The following is a 27,990-nucleotide window of genomic DNA, read 5'->3' as shown; positions in this document are numbered from 1 at the left end:
ACAGAGCTTTGTGGAGGGGAGGAAGGGACAGCAGTGGCCTGAGGAAAGGCTCATGTACTTCAGAGTCTAGCCATGCGTTTTCCCAAGCTCTGCTGGTCTGTTCTAATAATAATAATAATGAGGAGGAGGAAGAGGAGGAGAACCATTTATCAAGCTTTTATTCTAGGCCAGGCATTGGTCAAGACTTTTTACATCCATTATCTCACTTACCCTCACAAGAACCCAACGAGAGAAGTATTAATATCTTCATTATATAAATGAGGAAACTGAAAATAAGATTAAGTGGCCCAGAACACACAATTGGTAATTGTCAAACTCAGGATTTAAACTAAAATCTGTCAGGTGCCAAAGCCTATTCCTGAATGTCAACACATTATATTTTAGCCCTGACCCCAACTTTTTCCCCAAGAGCCCTCATCCTATCTGTTGTTTATTAAAAGTCCCTAACTCTGTGATGTATGTCTAAATTCATCCAGATGGGCATTTTGGAGTTATTGATAGGCTTTTAAATTGTTAGAAAGTGACTGTGGAAATCACCTACTATGAGTTGAAACCTCTTCCCTGTATACATGGTCTCCAACAAGTCCAGCTTTTTCTTTTTTTTTTTTTTTTTGTGGTACGCGGGCCTCTCACTGTTGTGGCCTCTCCCGTTGCGGAGCACAGGCTCCGGACGCACAGGCTCAGCGGCCATGGCTCACGGGTCCAGCTGCTCCGTGGCATGTGGGATCTTCCCAGACCGGGGCACGAACCCGTGTCCCCTGCATCAGCAGGCGGACTCTCAACCACTGCACCACCAGGGAAGCCCCCAGCTTCTTCTTGAATGCCTTCAATGAGGGTGAATTTACTACTTATGTGATACTCCCAATGGACATAAAGGGTGCCATAAATAAGAAGAAGGGAACTAGTATTTCATCATTTACTAAGTGGCATGCCCTTTATCTAGTTGTTTTATTTAGTTTTCACAATAATGCTGTGAGGAGAGCGTTATACAGACGAAGGAGTTGACGTTCAGAGAGGTTAAGTTAACTCACCCAAGGTCATACAGTTGGTAAATGGCTGTGCCAGAACTGAAAGCCAAGTCACATCTGATTGCAGCATCCCTTGTACTTTTCTTTAGTCCCTCCTAGATGAGGAGTACAAGCCCTTGGGGTAAAGAAGGCTGTCAAGATTTTCCCAGGTCCCTGATCTGACAGGGATGGCAAATTCAAATGCCTAGAACAGTCAAGCAAGTAACTTAAATGAATAAAGCAGGTTGCTCGTGTCTGGGTAAACTGGAAAGTACATGCTCCATCTAGAGGAGCACTTGCTTCTCACCTCCAGCTGGTTACTGTCATGCAGGAATGTAGTCCCAATAATTCCAGATCTTCATTTCCCAAACTGGAAATCTGAATTTTTACGTGAAATGTTAGCAACTAATTTGATAAACACACACAAACACACACACACACCCCAAAACTCATTTGGTCCTTGTTGGAAACTTCCAATATAGGGTGAATCCACTATGAGAAAATGTCTTCCTTTTACTGAACTGCAATTTATCCTCATTGGATTTGCCCTTTGGGGTACTACAGAAAATATCTAACTCCTTTATTCCATGATAGCCCTTCAGATATATTGAGACAATATTTATGTCCATTACTCCCTACCTCCCTTCCCATACCCAACTCAGCATCTCAGCTTCTTCATGCTTTACAAGAGGAGATGCCTCATGAAAAATTGGGTTGAACACCACATTGTAAATATGGTCTGACCAGAATTCACTTCCTTTATTCTGAATCCCATATTTCTATTAATTGAACTTATAATCCATTATTTGTTTTTGGCACTTAATATGATTGGCTCAGATTCACTGAATAAATAAATGTTTATGGAATACCTACTATGAGCCAAATGCTAAGCTATGTGTTTTGTATAATTTACAGAAATATATCCATGAAACAACCTTTGCCCTAAGAGAGTACAATTTAAAAAGATATATAAGATAAGCATATAAATAATTATAATTTAATAACTAAGTATATATCAATGGAGAAGGTAAAAAGGGCTGAATCTAAAAGATATTAAGCACTAACTCTTGACTTATACCTGACATCCATCATGCATCACGTCATCTGATCATCTCCTTGCAAAAGTCTTATAATCTAGAGATTTCGAGCACTAGTTTACAGATGAAAACTGAAGCCTACATTCTTTCAACCATATCATGTCACAGAGATAACTTTCTCAATGGATTAGGGGATGAGAAATTTCATCTCATATGAGACTATATTTGAGCTAAGGTTAGAAAAATAGATAGTATTAAAATTGGGATAGCCTTCAAGGCCAAAGGAATAATAGGAAAAACAACAAGTTCAAGGAAAACAGGAGTGACAACGGTTTAAGGTGACAGATCCATGTGGCTGGAGTTAAAGATTTCTGTAGGGTAATTATAGGAATTAAGGTTGGAAAAGTAATACAGATAATGAAAAGCTTTGAACACCAGACTTAAAGAATTTGTATTTTAACCTATAAGCAAATGGAGAGGAGCTGCAATTTCAAACATGCATTACACAACTGCTCAGGAAGGCTTCTTCTGTGCTAAGCATTGAGAATACAGAGATAAATTAAACAGAGTTCTAACCCTCAAGGAGCTTATAGACTAATGGATGTTTAAAGGAAGATACTAACAATATTGTAACTGAGTTTTGGGAAAGTTAATCTGGTAGGATGAATACAATATGAATCAGAGAGCAGCACAGAGGACTAGGGAGAGCAGGCATGAGGTCACTGCACTAATCCAGGCAAGAGGTGATGAGGACTGGAACTCACGGAGAGGGAATGACAGAGAAGTCTTTGGTAAACAACAACACATCATTTCACTACCTTAATTCCCAAAGCCTCCAGTGCAGCTTTTCCCAGACACTGTGGGATCATCTCTGATGATGACACATTTTGAGTCAATCTAGCACCTCAACAAGGCTTAGCAGGTGTCCAAAGAAAATGACATACAAAAATACGAGTATGGTTAAGGTTTTTGGTTTATTATTAGGTAGCTGGTGACTGAAATATCTCAGTATAATTTGGTCCTTTTTATTTAAACGCCTGATCAAACAGATTTTTCAAATGAACAACTGGAAACTCAGACTACACACTTGCTAACCTTTGTATTTTTAAACAAAGATGAAAGGGAAGGAGGGGTAGGTAAAGTAAACAGACTCAAAACATGTTCTGGAATCCTTTCTGCACCCAAACATCAAAGGAGTTTCCATCTTACTCCCAACTCTCAGTTTATGAGACCTCATCATCTAATCAGAGGTTGGACAATGCTTCAGAGAAGTAGACCAATATGACACTTTTGGAAAGATGCTTCCTCTTATGTACTGCCAATTTTCAAAAGAAATTCCTAAGTAGTTATCACTTATATGAGTGGGAAGATTGCACCTTCCTTAAAAAAAATCTGGAGAGAAGCAGACTTTCATAGTGGCCTTCTTACATTTCCACAATAACAAAAAAGTCATCTGACAATCATATTCATGACTTCCTATGGAATCCTGCACAACCAATTTGGGCTAGAAGAACAGAGGTAGCATTTTCTCATACTGGGAAGTTCGCCTTCTTATTTAGGGCAAATCCCATATGCTGACATTTTTTCCTTACGTTTTTGTTCCTTTTGACAATGCCTGATAGGACATGGATTCTGATCATTCTCCCATTCTCTGTCCAATCTTGCTGATGCAGAAAGTTAATTTTTAAAAAATGAGAGGCAGGGCGATACAGAAGGAGGAATAAAGGGAGACAAGTCAGTGTGAGAATGGAAACAAAGTGATAAAATGCAAAGAGGTTTGGCAGTCTGGAGTCTCGAGTTCAGACTCTGGTTCTACTAATTACTCACCATGTGCCCTTGGATAAGTACCTTTCCTTCTAAGAGTCCTTAAAAGAAGCTGGTGTATTTTAAGGACAAGAGGTGCTCAATGTTTGAAGCTCAGGCACAATGTTTTTGCATTAAAAAAATTCTATAATATGAATAGCACTCCTTTCCCTAAATGTAGTGGAAAATAATATAAGTTGAGGAGCAGAGCTACCTAGATTCTAATATAGTCTCTTTCACTTACTTGTTCTATAACCTTGGGCACGTTACTTAATTGTTCTGTTCCTATTCACTCACCAGTAACATAGAAATGATCATCCTACTTACCTCAGGGAGTTATTTTGAGAATTAAATGAATTAACACATGTAAAACACATAAAAGAGTTCCTGACTTCAAGAAATCAGCCATTTTATTTTTCTTACCTTGGTTTCTTTCCTATTTAAGCAGGCATTGCATTGCCCATGTTTGTAGTGGGCGTTGAGATTTTCAACCACCTTGGAATCTCCAGGCCTTTTTCAACAATTTCTGTAGTTCTGCTTTCCAATCCCTATTGTAAATGATCAACTTCTTCCCACCACCCCCTTTATGTCCCTCCACCTCCACTTTAATCTCCAGGAACTCAGGTATTCTGTGAGGATCAGTGTACGATATAGGGTCAGTGCTTAATGAGGTCACCCTAGTCACCAGTCTTTTGGGATAGTAGAGGTGAATGACTAGCTAATCTGAGAAGCTGTTGGTACTAAACAGTGATTAGAACCTCGCAGTTACAAGCCAGACTTCTATTACTTCCTAGCTGTGTGACCTTTGGGCAAGTCACTTAACCTCTCTGGGACTATTTACCAAGGTTTTTGTGGGAATTAAATTAGTTAACCCATGTAAGGCACCAAAATTTGGCACATAGTAAGTGCTATCATTATTACTGCTATTATAATTCTTTGTTCTGAGTGGGGAATCACTTTTCCAACATAGAATTTTCCAAAGGAGCAACAGACAGCTAACCCTCAGAATAGGCTCTGACTAAAAGAAACTAGCTTTTTGTGTGACTTTGTTCAAATTCCTTTCCATCTCTCTGCCTCAGGCACCTCATTCATAAAATGACCAAACTGGACAAGATGGTTTGCCACGTTCCATAGACTCTAATATCCTACAATCTCAGGCCATTTATGTTCCAGATCTCTGTAAGTTTCAGCTTAGGTCAAAGCTCAGTGGCCTTTAAAAGTCTACTTACTGTGTTTTTCATGGATAAATTATTTTGGTGTGTGGTTCAGTAAAAACATAATAACAATATTTTGGTTCGATTGAAGGTAGCAGCCACTTTGCGTGGTGTTCTAGGTTTTTATTCATTATTTAGTTTAGTTACCTGGTTTAAGGTTTGGGCAAGAAGAAGAAACTCACACCACCCCCAAAATGAGGTCTCAGGATAACGCTAAGAAGCACCAAGCTGGAATCCAGGAGAACTGAGTTTGTGCTCTAGTTATGTTGCCAGCTTGTTGTTTCGCCCTAGACAAGACTCCACTCCTCTCTAGGCCCCTATAAAGCAAAAAGGGAGAAGTGAGAGGGCATCAAAGATCTAGGTGGTCTCTAAGGTTTTAATCTCCTTGAAAAGCAGAAAGCTAAGGGCACTGCATGAAAACTGAGAAGAAGCCAACAAGATGTTCAACAAATAACTCAAACTTTATACATCAAAAATCAAACTCTTGATTCCTACCCACCCACACACACATACCGGCTTTACCTACAATATTCATCATTTCAGTAAATGGCAATCACATTCTTCAAATTGCTCAGATCAAAAATTTGGCAATCAGCCTTGACTTCTCTCTTTTTCTCACAATGAGTATCTAATCTGTCAGTAAATGCTGTAGGATCTACCATGAAGACACATCAAGAATCCAGCTACTTCTCATCTCCTCTACCAATAACCCCTGGTCTAAACCACCATCATCTCTTACCTGGATCACTGCAGTAGCCTCATCTCCTTGCTTTCGCCTTGCTCTTACAGTGTTTTCTCCACACAGACAATCAGTAAACAAACAAATGTATAAAATATCAAAGAGTGGTGGATGTTCTGAAGAAGAGAATCTGTTAAAATATCAGTCAAATCATGTTAATCCTCTATTCAAAATCTTCCAATGACTCCCCATATCGGAGTAAAAACCAAAGTCCTAAGGAAGACCTGAGATGTCCCTTATTAACTCTGATCTCATCTCTTATCACTCTCCATTTACTTAAACTGCCATACAGGTCTCTCTGCTATTGTCCATCATACAAAGTATGCTCCTGCCTCAGGTCTTTTCTACTTGTGGTTGTCTGTATCTGGAATATTCTAACTCCAGATATCCCTATTGTTCACTTCCTAATTTCCTTCAGGTCTCTGCTCAAATATCACCTTCTCAGTAAGGGCTTCTCTGACCAACAGATATAAAATAGTCCTTCCCACTATCAATCCCTATTCCCCACACTCTGCTAAATTATTCTTCATGACATTTATCACCATCAGATATATTCTACATGTCTCCTTTCATTAAACTGTAAACTCCATGAAGGGAGGAATTTTTGTCTGCCTTGTTCATTGCTGTGTCATAGGTGCTTAGCATAGAATTTGATATGTAAAAAGCTCAGTAAGTATTTGTCGAATAAATGCAGTCTATAAAGTAAGATGGCAAGACTGTTGGCAACTTGAATGCCCACACAAGCCAATCCATCAGTCCAGTAAATGGATAAAAGACCCAGAAGCCTTAAGAGCTTCATGAATTTCTATTGATACTAGTTAAGGTTATTTTGCCTCTCTGACTCTCCTATTTCCTATCTATGAGGTGAGCGACCTGTGTGATAAAAAAGGAGCACTTGATTTGAGGAACAAAGAGTGGGGCTGAAATCCCAGCTCTGCCACCTTGAGGCTGTTTGACTTTAGACATGTCACTTAACTTCTCTGAACATAATATTTACAATGGGAATGACAGTATTATAATAGTATGGAGAATATTAAAACACAGTAAACCTGGCTACTTGTATACAATAGAAAAGAGGATGAAATGCAATAATGGAATATGAAACAACTCTGTAAACTGTAAAGTGTTACTGGAATATGTCCAATGTCACTGTTCCCTGTGCTACATTCAGAAAAAGTTGTCAAAGAGTCAAATAGTGTTACTAAAAATGTTTTGAACTTTGGAAAAGAACATCCCAGATAAAATACTAAGTACCACTGTAGCTTATTTATTGTCTGGTACTAGGTTGTTCTGGCTCAAGTTATCCTGTGACATGTTGAATCCACCAAAGGAGGCCAACTATTTCCAGGGAAACCCTGTCACAGGACACTTGCAGTCCCCCTAGCGGCCAGATAGTAAGACTACACTTCCACAAGCAAGGAACACACTCAATTTGCACAAAACAGAACCCATAATTAAGGGGTTGGCCATTTTAAAGCTACATCATCTAATTCAGCAAAGGCCTTATAAAAAAAAGTTTTCATGTTCCCCTTACTCCCAGAATTGTCTGACTTGTGCTGTTTGCTTCTCTCCCTTAACCAACACCCTGAAAACCCATTTATACAGAACCTCAAAGCAAGCCACCATGATCAATGGAAAACTTGAGAGCAGAATGATAATTCTTTTTTTTTTTGGCTGGATAAATGCTTTATTCTTTTGCCAGTTTTTATTTTATTTTTTTTTATTTTTAACATCTTTATTGAGGTATAATTGCTTTACAATGGTGTGTTAGTTTCTGCTTTATAACAAAGTGAATCAGTCATACATAAACATATGTTCCCATATGTCTTCCCTCTCAGAATGATAATTCTTGATCTGACCACCACACTGGGCATCTTTATTGGCTCTCACGCCAAACTTAGACCCATTAATCACCCTCAATTTTAATTACTTCCTCATATATTGCAGACTTGTATAGTCAAAGACATCAAAACATGTTCCCAGAAAGTGCAAAAATATAGCCAAAAATGAGAAAGTAACTAGTAACTGACTTGACTGGGGTGGCACTGTTGAAAAAGGAGAAATAGATTCCAACCCCTTGAGTTCACTCTTCATTGTCTTTCCAGAAATACTACCTTCTGGTATCTGAAATATTCATCAAGATGTATAATCTATTGCTTGAGTTAAATCATGTCCCAACCTCATCCATAAGGATAAAAAGCAGCCATAGATAATATTGTTGACCACTTCCATCTATGTTGATCCATTTCTTTTTTGGATATCTGCATTTAAAAAATACATACCATACAATCCAGCATCTCATCATACTGGCATCATGGTGTTGCCATTCTGTTTTGTTTTTATTTTTGTTTTAATAGCTATAAGCTCCTTGAGGGCAGTGATCTCAAGATTCTCCCTGAATTGTGTTCCCTTTACCCTGATCTCTCTCTAGTACACAGATGGGCATATAGCAGGTGTTTAATGAAAAGTGGTTGATTGATGAATACTTTTTAAAACTCACTTTATTAGGGTCATCTCTAAAGACAACTACGTCACAAGAGGACATTTTGTTCAGTGGCCTGCCGTTCACTTACCATTTTCAGGACACAATAGCTATAGCTGATTAGATATGACCCTTAGCCTAGAGTGTTAATAAGACCAAAGTTCAATCCCTTTATAGGTAAATTTTATCTCTTCTTTATGGTTATAGAGTACACCCCTGAAAAGAAGCCCAAATTATATGAGAGTAAATGGACCACTTCTTCATCTACAAATACACACCAGAAGGAGTGGTGGCATTTACCTTGTCTAAAGGACAACATATAAAAACATAAAATTATGACTCCAGCTGCTTACACAAACCTAAACATAAGCCAAATACAACTAACTAGTGATTTCTTTGGCTTAGTTTGCATCTGTTACCTCTTCATGTTAGTTTAGTGCATAGAAATTATTATTCCTCATCCCCTTGCTAGTAGTTCCCAAATCCAAATACTAAAAAGAGGACTACTAACTGCATAAACCTTATTAATATGTTTCTTCTCTACTGTTGTCTGAAGACCTGAAAATTTTAGAGACACTCTTCTATTCATCCAGGAAGGGGCTGGCATTACCAATTCTAATTCACAGTTGAGGAAAACTGAGAACAGTGTCCTTATGCAGCCTTCATACAGGATGAAACAAAGTATGCTTTAACTTTCAACACAGCAGCAGAAACCTTTTGCCTCTTAAGTCCCAGAGGGGTTCAAAACTCAGGTACTTTCAGCGAGGTTGCAGGATACAAAGTCAATATACAAAAATCAGTTATATTTCTATACACTGGCAATGAACAATTTTAAAGGATATTAAGAAAATTCCATTCATAGTAGCATCAAAAATTAAAACATTGAGGAACTAATTAAACAAAAGAAGTGCAAAATTTATACTCTTAAAACTACAAAACGTTGAAAAAAGTGAAAATGACATAAATAAATGGAAAGACATTCCATGGCCATGGATCAGAACACTTAATGTGGAGATGACAACACTCCCCAAATTGATCTACAGATTCAATGTAGCCTCTATCAGAATCCCAAATGGCTTCTCTGTAGAAAATGACAAGCTGATCCTAAAATGCATATAGAAATTCAAAGGACCCACAATAGTCAAAAACAATCTTGAAAAAGAAGAACAAAATTGGACGACTCACACTTCCTCATTTCAAAACTTATTAAAAACTTACAGTAATTAAGACACCGTGGTATTGGTATAGGATCAATGTATTGTAATATAGCCCAGAGTCCAGAAAAAACATTTACAGTCAACTAATTTTACACAAAGGGTGACAAGACAGTTAAATAGGGAAAGAATCAACATATGGTGCTGTGGTGACTAGATATTTACATAAAAAATAATTCAAAACCGATCAAAAACCTAAATTTAACAGCTAAAACTATAAAACTCTTAGAAGGAAAGCTAAGTGTAAATCTTTGTGACCTTGGGTTAAGCAAAACCTTCTTAGATATGATACAAAGATCACAAGCTACATACAAAAAGTACATTGGACTTCAAAATTTTTAAAGCATGTTCTTCAATGGATACCATCAAGAAAGTGAAAAGACAACTCAGAGTATGTGATAAAATATTCACAAATTGTAATTTCTTATAGGATTTTTATCTAGAGTATATTTTTTTAAAACTCTTACAACTCGGGGTTCCCTGGTGGCGCAGTGTTGAGAGTCCGCCTGCCGATGCAGGAGACACGGGTTTGTGCCCCGGTCCGGGAATATCCCACATGCCGCGGAGCGGCTGGGCCCGTGAGCCATTGCCGCTGAGCCTGTGCGTCAGGAGCCTGTGCTCCACAACGGGAGAGGCCACAACAGTGAGAGGACCGTGTACCGCAAAAAAAAAAAAAAACCTCTTACAACTCAATAAGAAAAATAATCTAATTACAAATGAGCAAAGACCTTTTTTGCAAAGAAGATATACAAACAGTCAATAAGCACATAAGCTTAATATTATTAGTCATTAGAGAAATGCAAATCAAAACCACTTTGACATACCACTTCACACCCACTGTGATGTCTATAATTAAAAAGACAATAACAAGTATTGGCAGGATGTGAAGAAATAGGACCCTCATACATTGCTGGTGAGATTGTAAAATGGTGTAGCCACTTTTAAAAACAGTTTGGAAGTGCCTCAAAAGGTTAAACACAGAGTTACTATATGACCCAGAAACTCCACTCCTAGGTATGTACCCAAAAGAATTAAAAAACATGTTCATAAAAAAAATCTTGTACATAAATGTTCATAGCAGTATTATTCATAATAACCAAAAGGTTGAAGCAACTCTAATGTCCATCAACTGATGAATGGATAGATAAAGTGAGGTACATCCATAAAATGGAAAGTATTGAGATGTGCTTCAACATGGATGAACACTGAAAATATTATTCTACATGAAAGAAGCTAGTCACAAAAGGTGACGTATTGCATGGCTCCATTTATATTAAATGTCAGAATAAGCAAATCCATAGAGACTGAAAGTAGACTGGTGGTTGATAGTTGCTCAGGGTTGGGGTGGGGTTTGACTGCTAAGTGATTAAAATGTTCTAAAATTGATTGCGGTGATGGTTGCCCAACTCTGAATATAATAAAAACCATTGAATTGTATGTATACTTTAAATGGGTGAATTATATATTGTGAATTACGTCTCAATAAAGCTGTTGATTAAAAAAATAAAACTCAGGTACTGCATGATCTAAATTGGCAGCATTCTCAAGTAACCAGCACTTTAGAGCTATATGCTTATCTAGATGAGCCACTCTCAACACTGCTCTGCCCTGTAGGTTGGCAACAGGAATTGGTGTAAGAGAGAAGGGATGGCAGCATTCATGAGTGTGCAAGGAGCTGTGCATAAATCACAGCAGCAGTCACTAAAAGTAGCCCTTACTGAGCAAAAATCTAAAACATCATCTGTCAGGTGGGAAAGTTCAAGAAAAAAAGTTGGGAAGTGCCACTCTAGAGAGGTTTCCCTATGGTAAACAAATGCTATAGAAAATGCAACAACTTCTACTCCCTCAACTAGCAAAGGGATGTACACTAAGCACCCTCCTGGCTTACTCAAACTTACATGAGTGCTAGTGAATAAACCAGAAGATGCTGGGTCTTTCCTTTGAAAAGAGTGCTATATAAATATGAGATTTCATAATTCTCTTCAATATGGCAAATGCCAACCAATACTGATAACTGTATGGAGCTTTACAAGCAACGAGGGAAAAAAAGTCAACTTTGTGCCTAGGATGAGGATAACTTACTCTGAGTTCAACATCTCAGAATGTGATGTAATGCTGGCAGGCAAATTCTGAGGTTGAATAATTTCTTCAATACCTTTCTTTTTTTAAAATGATTAATTCACATATAGCATCACCATATTAGCTCAGCCAGACAATTCTAGCAAGCACAGTTGCATATAGATCAGGTACTACTTGTGAAAGCACTGCAGAAGTTTGACGCAGACAGAGCTGTCTCAGAGGCGAGAGGGTCCAGTTATTCTCAGGTTTTGAGAAAACGTTGCCAAAATAGCCAGTAGACAGAGTGAGACAGAGAACAAGAGACAGAGACAGCAGCCAGCAAAATACTTCATTAAATCACCAAGTCCTCAAGCCATCTAGTTCAGCTCCCTCAGCAACTGTTAAATCAGGCTCTAACCTTAAGGTAAAAAAAGCCCAGCTATTCATTTTGCAATTTCTTCAAGTCATCTATCTAGCCTTAAAAGAAAGGTGCTGAGGTTGATCTGATCTGTTACTCTCCAGATTAAAAAAAAATTCTTTAGGAGCATGCCACAGGTGTAATGAGAAAAAATATCCTGAAAAGTAGAAAAAAAAGTCTATATTCCAATATCAAAAGCATGAAAGGAATAGAAAGAAAGAAAATCGGGGACAGGCAGCACTTAAGGAAGCTGCGGACAAAGAGAAAATGGTGGAGGTAGGGGATGGGGAGAAGTTTCCTTTTCCCTCTCAAACCAACCTCACAAAACTTGATTTTTATTTGCTTTCTATTTTTCAGAATCATGATTTCAGGTTTGGTTATAAATAAGCCCCTTGCTTACCACAACCAGCTGGCATTCTGCTTTCTGCTTAGCACAGTTCTGAATGAAACTGGTGGTCTTGATATCACAGTAAATAACAATAATAATAAAATTGTCCATGTCCCTAACTCCAACTCACATAATCCCACCAAGAGCAGCCACAGTACAAGTAAGAGTCGGGAGACCAAAGAATTGTTTGGTTTAAATACATATATGTATACCAGATGAGAAAATTACTACAGGGAGGTAAAACGTTTAAAAAAGAAAATGAAATGTGCCGGCAAATTCAATATATTAATATCAAAGTTTACAGCGTAAAAAGAATGGAAGTCTGATGAGGCAAAATTAGCACTGGCAAGAAAGCTCCCTTAAGTGACCCTGCAACAGGAAAGCTGCAAGCATCTTCAAAAATGTCTCTCACTGATGTTAACCTTTGGCCAAGATGAGAGAGATACTCTGTGGACAACCAAGAGAAGAATTCTATCACTACATCTTGCACATATTTTCAAATGGGGTACCACCCAGTGTGGCTATATGGTCCTCGGGTCCTGATTACTGGTACCCAGACAGAACTCACCAGTTATTTACTGACCGTGAAGAAAGGATGCTTCTTTCCAACATATTGACCCTGAAGGCCTATGGACAGAGAGCGTCATTCCCAAAGCAAAACTCAGATTTACAAAAAAGACAAACTGCTCCTTGCAATATAGTCATAAAAAGTGACTTGATAACTGTGGAGAGGAGAGGAGATGGAAAGGGGAGTTAATAAAATGACTTCTTTTGAAACAACTAATGGAGAAAGGCAGGATTTGCCAATTTCAAAGCACTACTAAAATACTACCTATTATGAAGACCAGAACAAATTATCAAGAGAAAAATTAAAATGTTCTTTTTGCATCTGGATAATTTATTTAAACCCCAACTCTAATTCCTGAACAGGCTCTCCTTGGTCTCATCTCCCAAGAATAAATATTTGTCATATTATTACGCTGTTTGCTGGGATATAAAGGGCCCTACTTCTGTCAAGTGAGACAGTGGTCAATTAACAAAGTTGTAGTCTTATTTGTTCTTGGTGGAAGACAGCTCCATAAAATATTATCAGGGTTTCACACAAGCCCTATCACTTTTTATTATTCCTTCTGCTCATACCACATGCTAAAATAAGTAAAAATAAAAATTAATGGACCACCTTAGGCCTCTCTCCTCTCGGCAGAAATATTGTAGATGCATAAGAACACAGAGCTATTCCAGAAGTTATTAAGTTAAAAAAAACCTACAATTAAATAACGTGTATGAACACACACACACAATCAGAAAAGGGAGTAATCCAACAGATTATTGAAAGTCTCTAGAATGTTGAGATTTTTAACTCAAAGTTGGCATATAATGCATGCAATACAGAGAGGGTGGAAGCTCTAGCTTTGGCTTAAAATAATTCCTTGCCTTTCACCAAACTGTGGCCCTACAAAGTGAGGGAAAGAAAGAGAAAGTAAGAAAATACCAACTTTTAGATTGGGATTTGTTGAATTCTGATGAAATTGATAAATTTTCAAAAACCTGATTCAAGGATTTTCTTTGTCCTAGAAATGAAAAATCTTTGTCAACACACAAGACAGGAATGCCAGTTTTCCCTTTCACTAGATTCCTATAACTAGTGCAGCAATCACAAACCAGGAAAGATTAAATAATCTTGTACTTTATTCGGGTACTGCTAATGTCTCACTAGTTGAGGTCATTAATTTATGCAGGTTTTAGAAATAGAGAAGTTTTTCCATTAAGACCTGGGATAAAATCCCCTAGCTTACTGCACACCTGATGGGAAGAGCTATTTAAAAGCTCTCTGTAGCCACTTTCTGAAAATTTCAGGTTATGTCTTCGAACACACACACATCTCTTAACAAATATGTGGAATCATTCACCCCCTCCCTGTTAACTGAGTTACTTGGGTGTTGGGGGAGGCATACAGAAGAGGGACAGGACGGTTCCAGTGACTGGGCAGGTCATGAAGCACCTTATACATTCCCCCCAACCCCGCCAAAAGAAAAATATTTCACAGTAGAAGAGAGCTCCGCTGACTAGCAACCGCCCTAGGAAAAAATATATACTCTAGCAAGTAAATCTGTTCTTATGAAATGAAGACCTTTTGTCCCACAGTATAACCACATTGCAAAAATTTTTAAAAAAAAACAAACTTCAAATTAACTAGAAAAGACTGACAATATAAATGAAGCCTTTGAAAATCCTGTAAGCCAAACCTTAAGAACCTAAAAAATATAAAGCCTGGTTAGAAGCTGTTTCTTCAGTAACCCAGAAAATAATATTTTATGAAATCATATCCTCCTCTTTCTTTTCTAACACTGTGCTATCAACCTTCCAAGAACAGAAGCATCAGTGAAAGGAAGCAAATTGTTGGATTTAAGTCTCCAAACAAAGATGCTAAGTCTAACAAATTTTGAAAAGTCACAGGTAAAGAAAATAGCTACAGAAACACGGAACAAGACATCAACATCCATGAGGACATCAGCACCCAGCAGATCTGAGGAGTTAGTTCCCCAGTCAATATTCCCTCCCTCGTGGGAATAAACTAATATCTTAGTTTGCTAGGAAAAAAATCTTTAATGTGGTCTCCAAAGTGCTCAATTGTGGTAAGTAAGAATTTTTAACACGCAAGATGAAATTGACCGCCACTTTTCTCATGTCCTAATGAAAACTATTGGGAAAGATTAAGGCTCATAGGTCCCTAACAGTTCTTACTTAATTTGTTAGAGGTAACATATCATGTTTTAAAATGCAAGTATGTCCTTAAAATGAAGGAATATATTGAAAAGCCCTATTCCTTTTGTAAACCCTAATCTCACAAAAGCAGATTTCTATGCACACTGGAATAGCAGGAAATCCTTTAAACTTTTTTCCCAACACTTTTGTAAGTCAGACTCAAGTCTGGTTAAATTGTTCATTAAAAGAACATTCTCCTCTTTATAGAGCTAATGCAAACTCAAAGTAGGAACTGTGGATCTGTTGTAATCCATAGAGCAAATAAACACTTTACAAGAGAAAACCAACACTACCATCTAGTTCCAACATTGTCAACCTGTGAGGGCAAATCCTGCCCATTGTTTACGGGGAAAGGGGTCATTTGGCTTTCCCCTACCTTTGCCTGCTCTAATCTTGCCTGGTTGGAGTCTCTCTCCTGACCTCCAACCCTGGGGCAAGTCCTCTTTGTTGCCAACAAAGGGACTTCACTCCTTCTTCACACAGCGGCCCTCAGAACCCAGAGACCACCTTCTTCCCGTAATCCCATACTCCATTTCATCTCTTTGGAGGAGGCGGTTTGAGAAAAGCTTGGGTCAGTTATTTTGCCTCTAACCTGCCAAGACCAGCCACAGGCCAGGGGGGCAATCCCTAACAGACCTTAAGAGGAGAAAGTGCCCATATTTCTTGTCCAGGTTCTCTGATTTGGGGGCGGGGAGAAGGAGAAGTAGTGGAGGGCTTAAGGGCTTTATTTCGGAAGATGGCCCTTGCAATTGGATTTAAATTTGGAGTCAGCGGGACATGGAGTACCAAGTGGCAGGCAAGATTTTTGGAGGCTGGTGGGGGGCGGGGGTTGTCAAGGAATCTGGAAGGGCTTGCACCAGCACCCAGGGCTCACAGTGGTGGGGACTGGAGCACACAGTGGGGGTTCAGAGCGCAAAGGTCGAATCTTTGGTAGTCCAGGGAAAGGCTCCAGATTTAGGGCGGCCCTTTCTGTGGAAGCTTGTTCAGCTCGCCCAAGAACAGAGCGTTTGCGCGGGGAGGAGAGGACTGACTCTAGGCTTAAAGACATTTTTAGGAGGAGAAACTTACCGCATGTCCCCATAAGGTCCAGAATAGCTCTCCATCCAGGGGCCCATTTCGCTTTTGACACAACTTGGACTTGGATAGGGCACTCTGCTCACCACGCCGCCGGGATACCACACATCGGGTGGGGGAAAGTCACCTTCTTGGCCCGCCAACCCCTGAGGTGGCCGAGTGTAGCCGTATGGGGCTACAGCCCCTGCCTCGCCTGCGCTGCCGCCCCCGCCTCCGCCACAGGGCCCATAGAGCTGGCCTTCTTCGGCTGTGAAGAGAGTGTGCCAGGAAGAGGAGGCGGCAGCTGAGGGTGAGCCTGAGCCCGGTCCTGCTGCACCCCCGCCGTGCAGGCTCGCCAGATCCCCATAGCGGCATTGTGCCGCCGCGGCCGCCCAGGCGCTGCCATAGTCCAGGGGGTTCTCCAGCTTGATGCGGGCATGAGGATGGGGAGGCGGCGGAGGGGGCAGCGGCCCAGCCAGGGCTAGCGGAAAGTTGTAGTAGTCGCGACTCTGATAAGCTGCTACCTCGTCCAGTGCTCCAGACTTGTACAGAGACAGGGCGGATGGCAGCTCAAGTGTTCCGGAGCCCCCTGCTTCGCCGCTGCCAGAGCAGCGCAGGCTCTCACTGTCCAGCCCTTTGGTGTAACCTGCCTTGAAAGGGGAATACTCAGCAGTCTCTTCGGTGCCCTTGCTCGGGCCATCATCCAGCAGAGAACCTTTGCATTCAGCCAACGGGGCACAAGGAGTGGGACGCACAGCTGGTGGACCTCCCAGGAGCGGGGCGTACATGCAATCCCCCCGAAGCTGCTCCCCAGGACTCAGATGCTCCAATGCCTCCACACCCAAGCCCATGGAAACCGACACTGCCTTACACAACTCTTTGGCGCTGTCCGAGATGGTCGAACTGCCCCCTAGATAACTGTCCTTGGAGGAGATGGGAGCCCCAGTGGCCTCCCTCGCTCTCCCGCTGCTACTGCTGCCTTCAGATACCGCCTCCTGCTGCTGCTGTTGCTGCTGCTGCTGAAGAAGTTGCATGGTGCCGGCCTCGCTCAGGATGTCTTTAAGATCGGTGGAGCAGCTGCTTAAGCCGGGGAAAGTGGGGCCCAGCAGGGACAACGTGGATGGGGCAGCTGAGTCATCCTCTTCCGGAGGTGCTGGCGGCGGCTGCTGCAGCCCCTTGCCGGCTGCCGAGGCAGCTCCTGGCTCTGGGACGCAGCCACGATCCGGGGGGTCCTCGGGAGCTGACTGCTGTTGTGAAGACTGCTGTCCCTCGTCCAGGGACAGGTAGCCTGTGGGGCCTCTGCTCTGGACTTGGGGAGAGCCATCCTCACTCTGCTGCTGCTGCCGTTGCTGCTGCTGCTGCTGGGGACTGGTCTCCTGCTGCTGCTGCAAACGGGCGCCGGGAGGTGCTGCACTCGCGGCCGCAGGGTGCCGGGGACCCGGGTTCTGGATCACTTCGCATACACTCTGGAACAGGTTCTGGAAAGCTCCTCGGTAGGTCTTGGACGGCGGCCGGGGGTAGACCCTCCCCAGACCTAATTGCACCTCCATCCTTAAGCTTGGGTGAATCTTCCACCCAATTCTTTTATCCTGCTCCCCTTCTCTTGCTGAGAAGAGTTCAACAGGCTGCTATGCGTAGTTGCTGCAGCTAGTTGCCCACCTGCGGGAAGCTCCTGGGGAGGAAACTTGCGGGAGTAACAACTCCAAAGAATTCTGACAGCCTCAAAGTCTCGTGCAGAGGAAACACGCGCTGGACACGATCTTCCCTGGTAGGCTCACAATCTGCTCCTGAATACTTGGAGGGTAGATTCAAAAGATGCTCAAATCTTGAAGGGGGGTGGGGAGGAAAACCCTCTGCCTTCTGAATTTGGTGTCCACTGAAGCAGGTGCAAATAAGAACCAGGTTATTTTCTTTTTGTTTTGTTTTGTTTTGGGTTTTGCTATTCGGTTTTGTTTGTTTGGGTTTGGTTGGGGTTTTGTTTGTTGTTGTTGTTGTTTTCTTTTTGGGGGGAGGCTACTGAAGTCCTGACTGCCTTTTCATCCTTTGATCTCTGGCCCCACAAACTGGTGGGAGGGGGAAGCGGCGTGCAGGGGGAGGTGGAGAGGGAGTAAGAGGAATCTGGGGGTCTGCCCTGCTTACCGTCTAACCAGCCAGATTCTGGCTGCAGTGCTGAAGCGGCTCCCCGGTCTCCTGGCACCCCAGAGCCGTTTTTGCAACGTGCAGCTAGCTCTCCCGCTCGCAGCCAAAGGGAGTTACCTCTCTGCAAACTCGGGCTGGCTGCGCTGGGCTGACTGCAGGGGGGTTGAGGGGGCTGCGAGGAGAAGGCGGAGGCAGCAGCAGGACAGGAGACCCTGGAGGGGGGGCGGGGTGGAGGGGAGGAGGACAAAGGCAGGCGTCAGTCCTACCCGGCACTTTCCTCGCTTCCTCCGAGTCTCCAGCAGCTTTTAAAAACTTCACTGAAGAGGAAAAGGCAGCTCCGGGGAGGCGGCTTCGAAGCCGCCGCGCCGCAAGAGGCGTTGGCTGTCGCCAGAGCCGGCTGGGGTTGACGCGGTGCGTCCCTTCGGCTCCTGTCCCACACTGAAGCAGCTAGCTCGGTCGCTTTCCTTCCGTCGCCTCCTCTGCCTCCAGGCTTGCTCCGGACCCTCTGGCTCTCGCTGCACGCTGGCTCCCCGGGATCTCGGAGGGGGCGCTGGGAAGTGGAGAGCAAATGCAACAGTTTGCGAGTCGGGTCCCGCCCCCGCCGGGCCGGCCTCCTTGCCTTCCCCACCTCCTTTCTCCCTCCCCTCCCCTTTGATTTTCTCCCCTCCCCTCCCCGTCCACTAAAGCCGGGCGGCTTTGGAGAAACAGGTGCTGTCGCAGCGTGGGTGAGGGCAGGAGAGGCTTGTTCTAGCCCAGGAGCACCCCAGCTCCCCGACTACCTCCTGCTTTCCTGGACCAGGTTTTAAGCATCGGGGCTGAAGCTTTAACCCGGAGCTTTATTTTGACGACAGGGCCACCAAACTCTCAGAGGACCATACTTGCCAGATTTGATTCTGAAGTCCAATTTCAAAACAGACCCTGTGCACTTGTGGGAGGGGGGAGAGAGTGGGAAAGGGCAATAGAAGTATAGAGGAAATAGATCTCCTTCAGCGAGGGACTATGTTCAGGGAAGGCAGACCGAAAAGCGCAGACAGGAGGATCTCCTACAAACTGAGGAACAAGCAATGGCCAAGCCAGTCTATACTTGTTGAAACATTTCAAATTTCTCCATAGGGGTAGATTGGGTCTCGTGGCACTGTATCAGTTGCTCTAGGAACCCTCTGCCTGGGAACAAAAGGTAATCTCTATCCTCTTCTCTTCCCTTTTTCCTGTCTGGAATTGCTTCTTACCACACACTTATCATCTATCCCGATGTACAAAGGAAAATCACCCAGAAAAGCAGGCAAACACGTAAACTCTAGAAACACTTGTCATGTACATAGAGATCTTGATTTTGTCCAGGGTTTTGCAGACATTTGCTTATATACAGGCACTTGCTTTTCCAAGTTGCCTTTGAATAGTTTAAGCTTGCAAACTGCAGTATTCAAGGAATGGAACCTATATAGGTCCGCTTTTCTTCCTCTTAGTAGACAACCAGGAGTGGAAGGTCATGTGGGCTATTGCAACTGTTCTTTTCTGGAAGAGGTCTCATCTTCCCTGTATAAAGATGGAGAAGCAGTTGGGAATGGAAGAGTAGAGAAAGTGAAAGGGGTGATCTATAGGGAAAGAGGTGTCCCTTGGTATCAGCAGGGTCCCTGGGCCTCCCTAGCTTTTAAATTCCTTAGACTTCTGGATCTGGGCAGGGTCTGTCTGTCCCAGAGGACAAGTGGAGTTTTTCCATGTGGGCCTGTTCTGTTTTTTACAGGTTTCTACAGAATCTTATCTTGTTCACAGCCAAGCATAATGGGAATTTACTTACCATGACCAAAGGAAGTAACTTAATACTAAAGGCAGGGAAGAGTGGGCATGATCTGCTCTATTTTCCAGATGAAGACATTGAAGCAAGGACATAATTTGTTCTATGTTCCACTTTAGTAGAACCTAAACTAGTCTTCCATCTTATTGCTATTTTAGCTAGACTCATCAATGTCAAGAGAACTTAGAAAAGGGCTATAAATGAAACTTCCAGAAGCATGAGGAGCTTTTCACCTGAGGAGGTGAAAAATTATCTTCTGGGATTTTAATGATTTCACCCCTGCCTGAACATATCGCAGATATACACCCTTTGTTGGTAAAGAATCTCACAAAATACTCCTTATGGTAAAGAAGCAGTCTTATTCGTAGAGACGTCAAATTGTAACAGGGCTAATTCTCAATTCCTTATTGTCATGGAAAACAAGAATATGTAATTGAAATGCACAGATACTTTGAAAACCTTATTTAAATAGTCATCAAAACCTTTAGTTCCACCAAAGCTTTTAACAAGGGTTCCTCAAAGGGAATTAAGTAAGTTGGGCTGGCAGGAAAGTGAAATGGAAATAACATAGGTCTCAAAGTCAGAAGTTTGTCTACAGATTAACAATGAATCTCTTCCTCTACATAAGCTTCGGTTTCTTGCTCTGTGAAATGGGAAGGGAAGGAAATAGAAGCTGGACCTGACAGTCTTTCAAACACTGACAATTTAGAGTGCTGTGACTGACGTGAGTTGTCTTCTTATCTACACTCTGTAGAAGGTGGGTATGGAGGTGGATATGGAGGGTGGGTATCTACACTCCATAGAGGGTGGGGATGGAGGGATATCACTATTTTTCACTAGTGATAGTGAAAAATCCAATGGACAGAGGTGAGGAGGGTAGTTATAAGCAAAGAAGCCTGAAAAAACATAAGGTGAGAAATAATTCCTCAGAGTTGCCCGTTGAATAAATGACATCCCAACAGACATTCAAACCCAGGTCTGAAGAATTCCAAAATTCATGTTGCTTTCACAGCACCAAAATTGTCTTCAAAATTTTCTTATAAAATTCTGGCCAATAATACGTACCCTTAAAAGGCTGATGTGGTAATTAAAGGAGATCATGTGTGTGGAACAACTTTATAAACAGGAAAGCATTGTACAAATCTGAAGGATCACCTTGTTATGTTATATTTTTAAAGGTGGTGCTATCTACATTTATGTTATTGTCAGGGAAGACTACTGTGAACATAACAGGAGCTTACACTTTATTTTGAATTTTGAGTTCTGATCCCCAATCTCAAATCTTATTTTTCTCCCATTGTTTTAAAGATCAAGAGACACTATTGGAGACTATTACATAAATTATGTGCTTGTACCATCTTTCTTTCTCTTTTTCTTTTTCTTCTTTGCAATTTTTAGCAACCACATAAGTAATCAGTAGTGTCTTCTCAGGACATTTGAGTTGAGGGTATGTTTTTGCCATGGGCTTCCTCTGCAATTTCAAGGAGACTTTGTTAATAGAATTTTCCCTAGTTCCTTGCTCTGGAAAGCCAGGATGAGCTGACCTTTGGAAAATGATGGACATTCGCCAAGTCCTGTGGGCTTTATTTCCTAAATATCTCACAAATCTGCCTACTTCTCTTCATCTCTGCTACTGTCAACCTAGTTCAAAGCACTGTCCTTTCTCACCTGGACCACTGTAAATGGGCTTCCTCCTTCCACTCTTACTTTCCTGGAGTCAGTTCTGCATTGAGCAATTAAAGGGACTTTTTAAAATTAAAAAAAATTTAATTAGAACAGTTTAATATCACAACAAAACTGAGGGTAAGGCACAGATATTTCCCATATAACCCCTGTCTCCACACTTGCATAGCCTCCCCGATTATCAACATTCCCACCAGAGAGGTACATTTGTAACAACTGACGAGCCTGCAGTGATACATCATAATCACCCAAAGCCCATAGTTTACATTAGGGTTCACTCTTGGTGTTGTATATCTATGGGTTTGAACAAACATATAATGACATGTATCTATCATTATGATATCATACAGAGATTTTTCTCTGCTCTAAAAGTCCTCTGTGCTCCGACTATTCATCTCCCCCATCCCCAGGCAACCACTGATGTTTTTACCGACTCCATAGTTTTACCTTTTCCAAAATGTCGTATAGTTGGAATTATACAATATGTATTGTATTAATCATACAATATGTAGCCTTTCAGATTGGCTTCTTTCACTCAGTAATACACATTTAAGTTTCCTTCATGTCCTTTCATGACTTGACAGCTCATTTCTTTTTAGTACTGAATAATATTCCATTGTCTGGATGTACCACAGTTTAGTTATCCATTAATCTACCGAAGGACATCTTAGTTGCTTCCAAGTTTTGGCAATTATGAATAAAGCTGCTATAAACATCATGTGCAGGTTTTTGTGTGGATATAAATTTTCAACATTTTTAGGTAAATACCAGGGAGCATGATTGCTGAATAGTATAATAAGAGTGTGTTTGGTTTTGTAAGAAACCATCAAACTGTCTTCCAAGGTGGCTGTACCATTTTGCATTCCCACCAACAAAGAATGAGAATTCCTGTTGCTCCACATCTTCACTAGCATTTGGTGTTGTCAGTGTTCCAATGTTGGCCACTCTGGTAGTGGTATCTCATTTCTGTTTAAATTTGCATTTCCTTCATGGCATATGATATGGAACATCTTTTCATATATTTATTTGCCCTCTGAATATCTTCTTTGGTGAGGTGTCTGTCAAGATCTTTGGCCATTTTTAATCCAGTTGTTTGTTTTCTTATTGTTGAGTTTTGAGAGTTATTTGTATATTTTGGATAACAGTCCTTTATTGATGAATCTTTTACAAATATTTTCTCCCAGTCTGTGGCTTGTCTTCTCATTCTCTTGACATTGTCCTTTAAGAGCAAAACTTTTAATTTTAATGAAGTCCACTTTATCAATTCTTTCTTTCATGGATTGTGCCTTTGGTGTTGTATCTAAAAAGGCATCACCACACCCACGGTCATCTAGACTTTCTCCTATGCTATCTTCTAGGGGTGTTATAATTTTGCATTTTATATTTAGGTGTGATCCATTTTGAGTTAATTTTTATGAAGAGTGTAAAGTCTATGTCTAGATTCATTTTTTTACATGTGGATTGCCAGTTTTTCCAGCATCATTTATTGACAAGACTACCTTTGCTCCATTTTATTGCCTTTGCTCCCTTGTCAATGATCAATTGACTACATTTATGTGGGTCTATTCCTGGGCTTTCTATTCCAGAGGATTTTTCTAAAACAACCATATTAAGGTATGTCATTATTGACATACAATAATGTGCACATATTTGAAGTTGTATAAATTGATAACTTTGCCATATGCATACACTCATGAAACCATCACCCAGTCAAGATAGTGAAAATATTCATCACCCCCAAAATTTCTTTTATGTACCTTTTTACTTCCTCTCCCCACCCTTCCCCACACTCCCTTTCTGGCAATCAAAAGTTTGCATTTTTGTCACTATAGATTAGTTTTCATTTTCCAAAATTTTATATCAATAAAATTATCATCTTTTTTGTCTGGCATCTTTCACTCAGCATGATACCCTTGATATCCATCCAAGCTTTTATGTGTATCAGTAATTTGTTCTTCTTTATTGCTAAGTATTATCCCATTGTATGGATGTACCAAAATTTGTTTATCCATTAGCTTGTTGATGGAATTTGTGTTCTTCACAATTTTTGGCTATAACGAATAAAGCTTTTATGAACATACATACATACATCTTTGTATGGACATATGCTTTCATTCCTCTTGATTGTATATTTAGTAGTGGAATGGGTGGGTCACAGAGTAGGTGTATATTTGCCTTAATAAAAAAACTGCCAAGCTGTTTTCCAAAGTAGTTGTGCCATTTTATATTCCCACCAGCATTTCCTCCACATGCCCACCAACACTTGGTATGGTCAGTCTTTTTAAATTTAGCATTCTAATTTGATGTGTAAGCATTTCTCATTTAATTTGCATTTCTCCAATGAATAATTATGTAGAGCATTTTTCATGTGTATATTTGCCATTTGTATATTTTCTTTGGTAAAGACTGCTCAAAATTTTTGCCTATTTTTTTAAAAAATTGGGCTGCTTGTATTTTATGGAGTTTTTAGAGTTATTTATATATTCTAGATACAAGCTCATTGTCAGAAATATGACTCAGTAATATTTTCTCTCAATTTGTAGTTTGTCTTCATTGTCTTATAACTTATAACTATATAACTATAACTATAACTTATAACTATAATTCTATTTTTAATTAATTAATTAATTTTATTTTTTGGCTGCGTTGGGTCTTTGTTGCTGCATGTGAGCATTCTCCAGTTGTGGCCAGCGGGGGCTACTCCTCCTTGCAGTGTGCGGGCTGCTCATTGCGGTGACCTCTCTTGTTGCAAAACATGGGCTCTAGGCACGTGAGCTTCAGTGGTTGTGGCCCCTGGGCTCAGTAATTGTGGCTCGTGGGCTCTAGAGTGCAGGCTCAGTAGCTGTGGAGCACAGTCTCAGTTGCTCTGCGGCATGTGGGATCTTCCCAGACCAGGGCTCAAACCCGTGTCCCCTGCATTGGCAGGCAGATTCTTAACCACTGCACTACCAGGGAGGTCCTTATAGGTCTTTTTAAGAAGAGAAGATTTTAATTCTGTGAGGTCCAGTTTATCAATTTATTTATTTATGGATTAAGCTTTTGGTTTCAGATTTAAGACATCTTTTTCTAACCCAACGTCACAAACTATGTTTTTAAAAGCCTGTGTTTCTTTTTGTAGAAGTTGTATAGTTTTCAGTTTTATACTTAGAATGATCCATTTTGAATTGAATTTTGTATATGGATATCCAGTTCCATTTGTTTAAAAGACTATTCTTTCTCCTCTTAATTGCCCTTAGACTTTTGTTAATAGTGAACTGTCAATATATGTTTGTGAAGAGAGTTTTTTTAAGTTGAATCTTATCATATCATTCACTCACTTACATTCTATCTCTGGCTTCTCATTGCTCTTAGTATAAAAGCCCAAATCTTTAACAAGACATTATATGATCTGGTGTCTCGCCATCTCTCTGATTTTATCTCATACCACTTTTTCTCCTGCTCTCTGAGCTCTGCTCACACTGGCCTTTGTTTAGAGCTCCTCAAATGCCCAATAATCTTTCGTGCCTTTTCATATGCTGTTCCTTGTACCTGAAATGCTGGCTTATCCTTCTCCCTGCTCATTAGTTAATGCCTATGCATAGAGCACTTCCATAAAGACTTCCTTGACCCCCTAGGCTAGCTCAAGTTCCCCACTCACCCACCTTTTAACATGTTTTAACAGTACCCAGTATTTCTCCATTGGAGGTCTTCACACAAATACAATTATAATAATTGTGCATTTAGTTGCTTAATATCTATTTTCCTCATTAGACTGTTTCCTCATTAGACTTTCCTCATTCCTGATAGCAGGGACCATATTGGTTTTGTTCATCATCGAATCCTTAAGACTCAGCCTGGTGTGGCACATGGTCAGTATTTAATAAATATCTGTTGAATAAATGGATGGATTCTATTTTCACAGAATTAAAACTCTATTTCCAAACTGAGAGCTTGGCTTTGGGGGTTTGCAGAAACCCTTGTGGTTTCAGCATGCTTAGGCATGCCTAAAGTAGAGAATCTCTCTAATTCATGCATTGAATGGGTATCTATTAAGCGCTTACTTCTTGCCAGGCTCTGTGCTAGGCACTTGGGATTCACTGATGAATAGGATACTGTGGACTGTGTCTTTGAGAGCTTATATTCACAGTGTAAGAAAGAGAGTGAAAAATCATTTAAATACCTGTAATTGAGTCGGGCCGGAAATGAGGAGTGGGGCTTATGAATAAACCCTTAGAGTTTTTCATTCTGCTGATTTGTAGATGTTTGCTATTTCCTTCACTTAGAGGGTTATAAAAGACTACTTTCTCATCTCATATTTTCTTCTTTCCCCCTAAATATTGGAGTCTCCATCTTATCTTATCCTTCTCCACAGCTACAGCCCTAATTTCTCCCCTGACCACCTTCTTCCAAGCTATCTTCAACAGAATCAGAATCAGAGGGTTCTTTATAAAATGATAACTCTGATAGCATTGTTTCTCTTCTCTATAAACTTCAATTGCCTATACTAGGGGTTTCAAACCTGAACGCCTCCTTAAACAAAAGTGAGTGAAGAGAACCTGGTATTAAAGAGAGAAAAGGTTGTGGTGGGAGAGGCTGTGGCCAACTAGAGAACAGATGCCCCATCTAAAGTGGGCAGCCTCCACTCAACTCCAACTGGTTGTTGCCAGGCAGAAATGAAGTCTCAGTATTCCAGATGTTCCATTATTTTTAAGAACAGAATTCCAGACTTTAATGTGAAAGCTCCTGAATTTTTTAAAAAAGTTGGCAACTAATTCAATTGGTTTAAAAACATCATACAGGCCAACCATTTTTCAGGCCAAAAAAAACATGTCTGTGGACAAAAATTAGTTCGTGGGCTGCAAATCTGCAACCTCTGGCCTGCAGGTTCAAGTCCAAGTTTCATAGCCTAGACTTTAAAGTTTATCACAGTTATGTCCTAATATCTCTCTGCAGCCCCTTCTCCCATCTCATTCTTCTGCCAATCACCCACCTCCTCAACCATATCAGACTTCCTGGGTTCCCTCTTAAAATATCCTACACTGTATGGCCAGCCTACCTTTGGGTCATGCTATTGTCTTTTACAGAAATGTTATTCCTTCGCTTCCCTCATGACCAAATTCAACTTAACTTTCAAAACACAGCTCAAATCTTGAGTTTTCTGGGCAGTAGTTTTGGATTTATTAATCATAATTTATATAGCTCTTTATCCTTATCACTTTTAAAACACTTATCACAACCTGCTATTTATATAAATATATCTGATATAAAAACTTACTCCTCCACCAGGCGGTATCCCACACCTTGTGCATTCCCGTTCATTAATTTTTCATTTTTTTCAACAAATGTGTGGAACTCCTACTGTGTGTCAGGCACTCTACCAGGCACTATGACTAAGAGCTCTAGATGTTCCGTTTAACCAAAATATAGGTATAAAATTTTAAATGCAAGCAGATTACAAAAGTATTATGAGAAAGAGAGGTTTGTCCACACTTCTGCTATTTGACTGCTAATAATGATAATTCAGTAAGAATCCACTGACATTACAGGACATTGATAATCACTTTTTTTTTTTGCGGTACGCGGGCCTCTCACTGTTGCGGCCTCTCCTGTTGCGGAGCACAGGCTCCGGACGCACAGGCTCAGCAGCCATGGCTCATGGGCCTAGCCGCTCCGCAACATGTGGGATCTTCCCGGACCGGGGCACGAACCCGTGTCCCCTGCATCGGCAGGCAGACTCTCAACCACTGCACCACCAGGGAAGCCCTGATAATCACTTTTGTATAATAAACCAGATGAGTAGGGGTTACCTCTATTTTGTAGACGGGGAAACTGAGGCTCAGAAATATTAGGTAATTTGCCCAAGGTCAGACAGCTGATAGCAGGCAGGGCTAGCACAACTATGAATTTAGATGTTCTATCACAAAGCAACTGACCTATTACCACTATGCCCCAGCTGCCTCTCTAATGCTCTGGTGAGGTGCCCTATCCATCCATAATATGCAAGCCAAACATTAGATGAGCAGGGACAGTATTGAATCTATGGTAGAGCAAGGCATTTCATAATAGGTTTTATAGTGACATTTGATGAAGAATGAAAATTCTTTCCCCTACAATTTATGTGCTATGTGACCTCTGGTAATCTCCCAGTTTGGACCTCCCTTTACTTTTTTCTAAAATGGAGATAATAATTTTCTTCTTCACAGTTTGTCGTGAAA

At 40.9% G+C, this 27,990-nt stretch overlaps 1 protein-coding gene across 2 annotated transcripts in view; it reads right to left on the bottom strand.

Annotated features, from left to right (window-relative positions):
* Window positions 1–17,839, bottom strand: part of AR (androgen receptor) — a 168,021-nt gene extending 150,182 nt beyond the window's left edge. For both annotated transcript variants that reach the window (XM_004275797.3, XM_049704591.1), the window contains exon 1: window positions 16,195–17,839. In XM_004275797.3, coding sequence (XP_004275845.1) covers window positions 16,195–17,729 — 1,535 coding nt within the window. In that variant the 5' untranslated portion in view covers window positions 17,730–17,839. The remainder of the gene's footprint in view (window positions 1–16,194) is intronic.
* Between the last annotated feature and the right edge of the window lie 10,151 nt (window positions 17,840–27,990).

This window comes from Orcinus orca, chromosome X (genome assembly GCF_937001465.1).
Source record: "Orcinus orca chromosome X, mOrcOrc1.1, whole genome shotgun sequence".
Classification (NCBI taxonomy): Eukaryota; Metazoa; Chordata; class Mammalia; order Artiodactyla; family Delphinidae; genus Orcinus; species Orcinus orca.
This window is presented reverse-complemented; position numbering and strand designations above follow the sequence as displayed.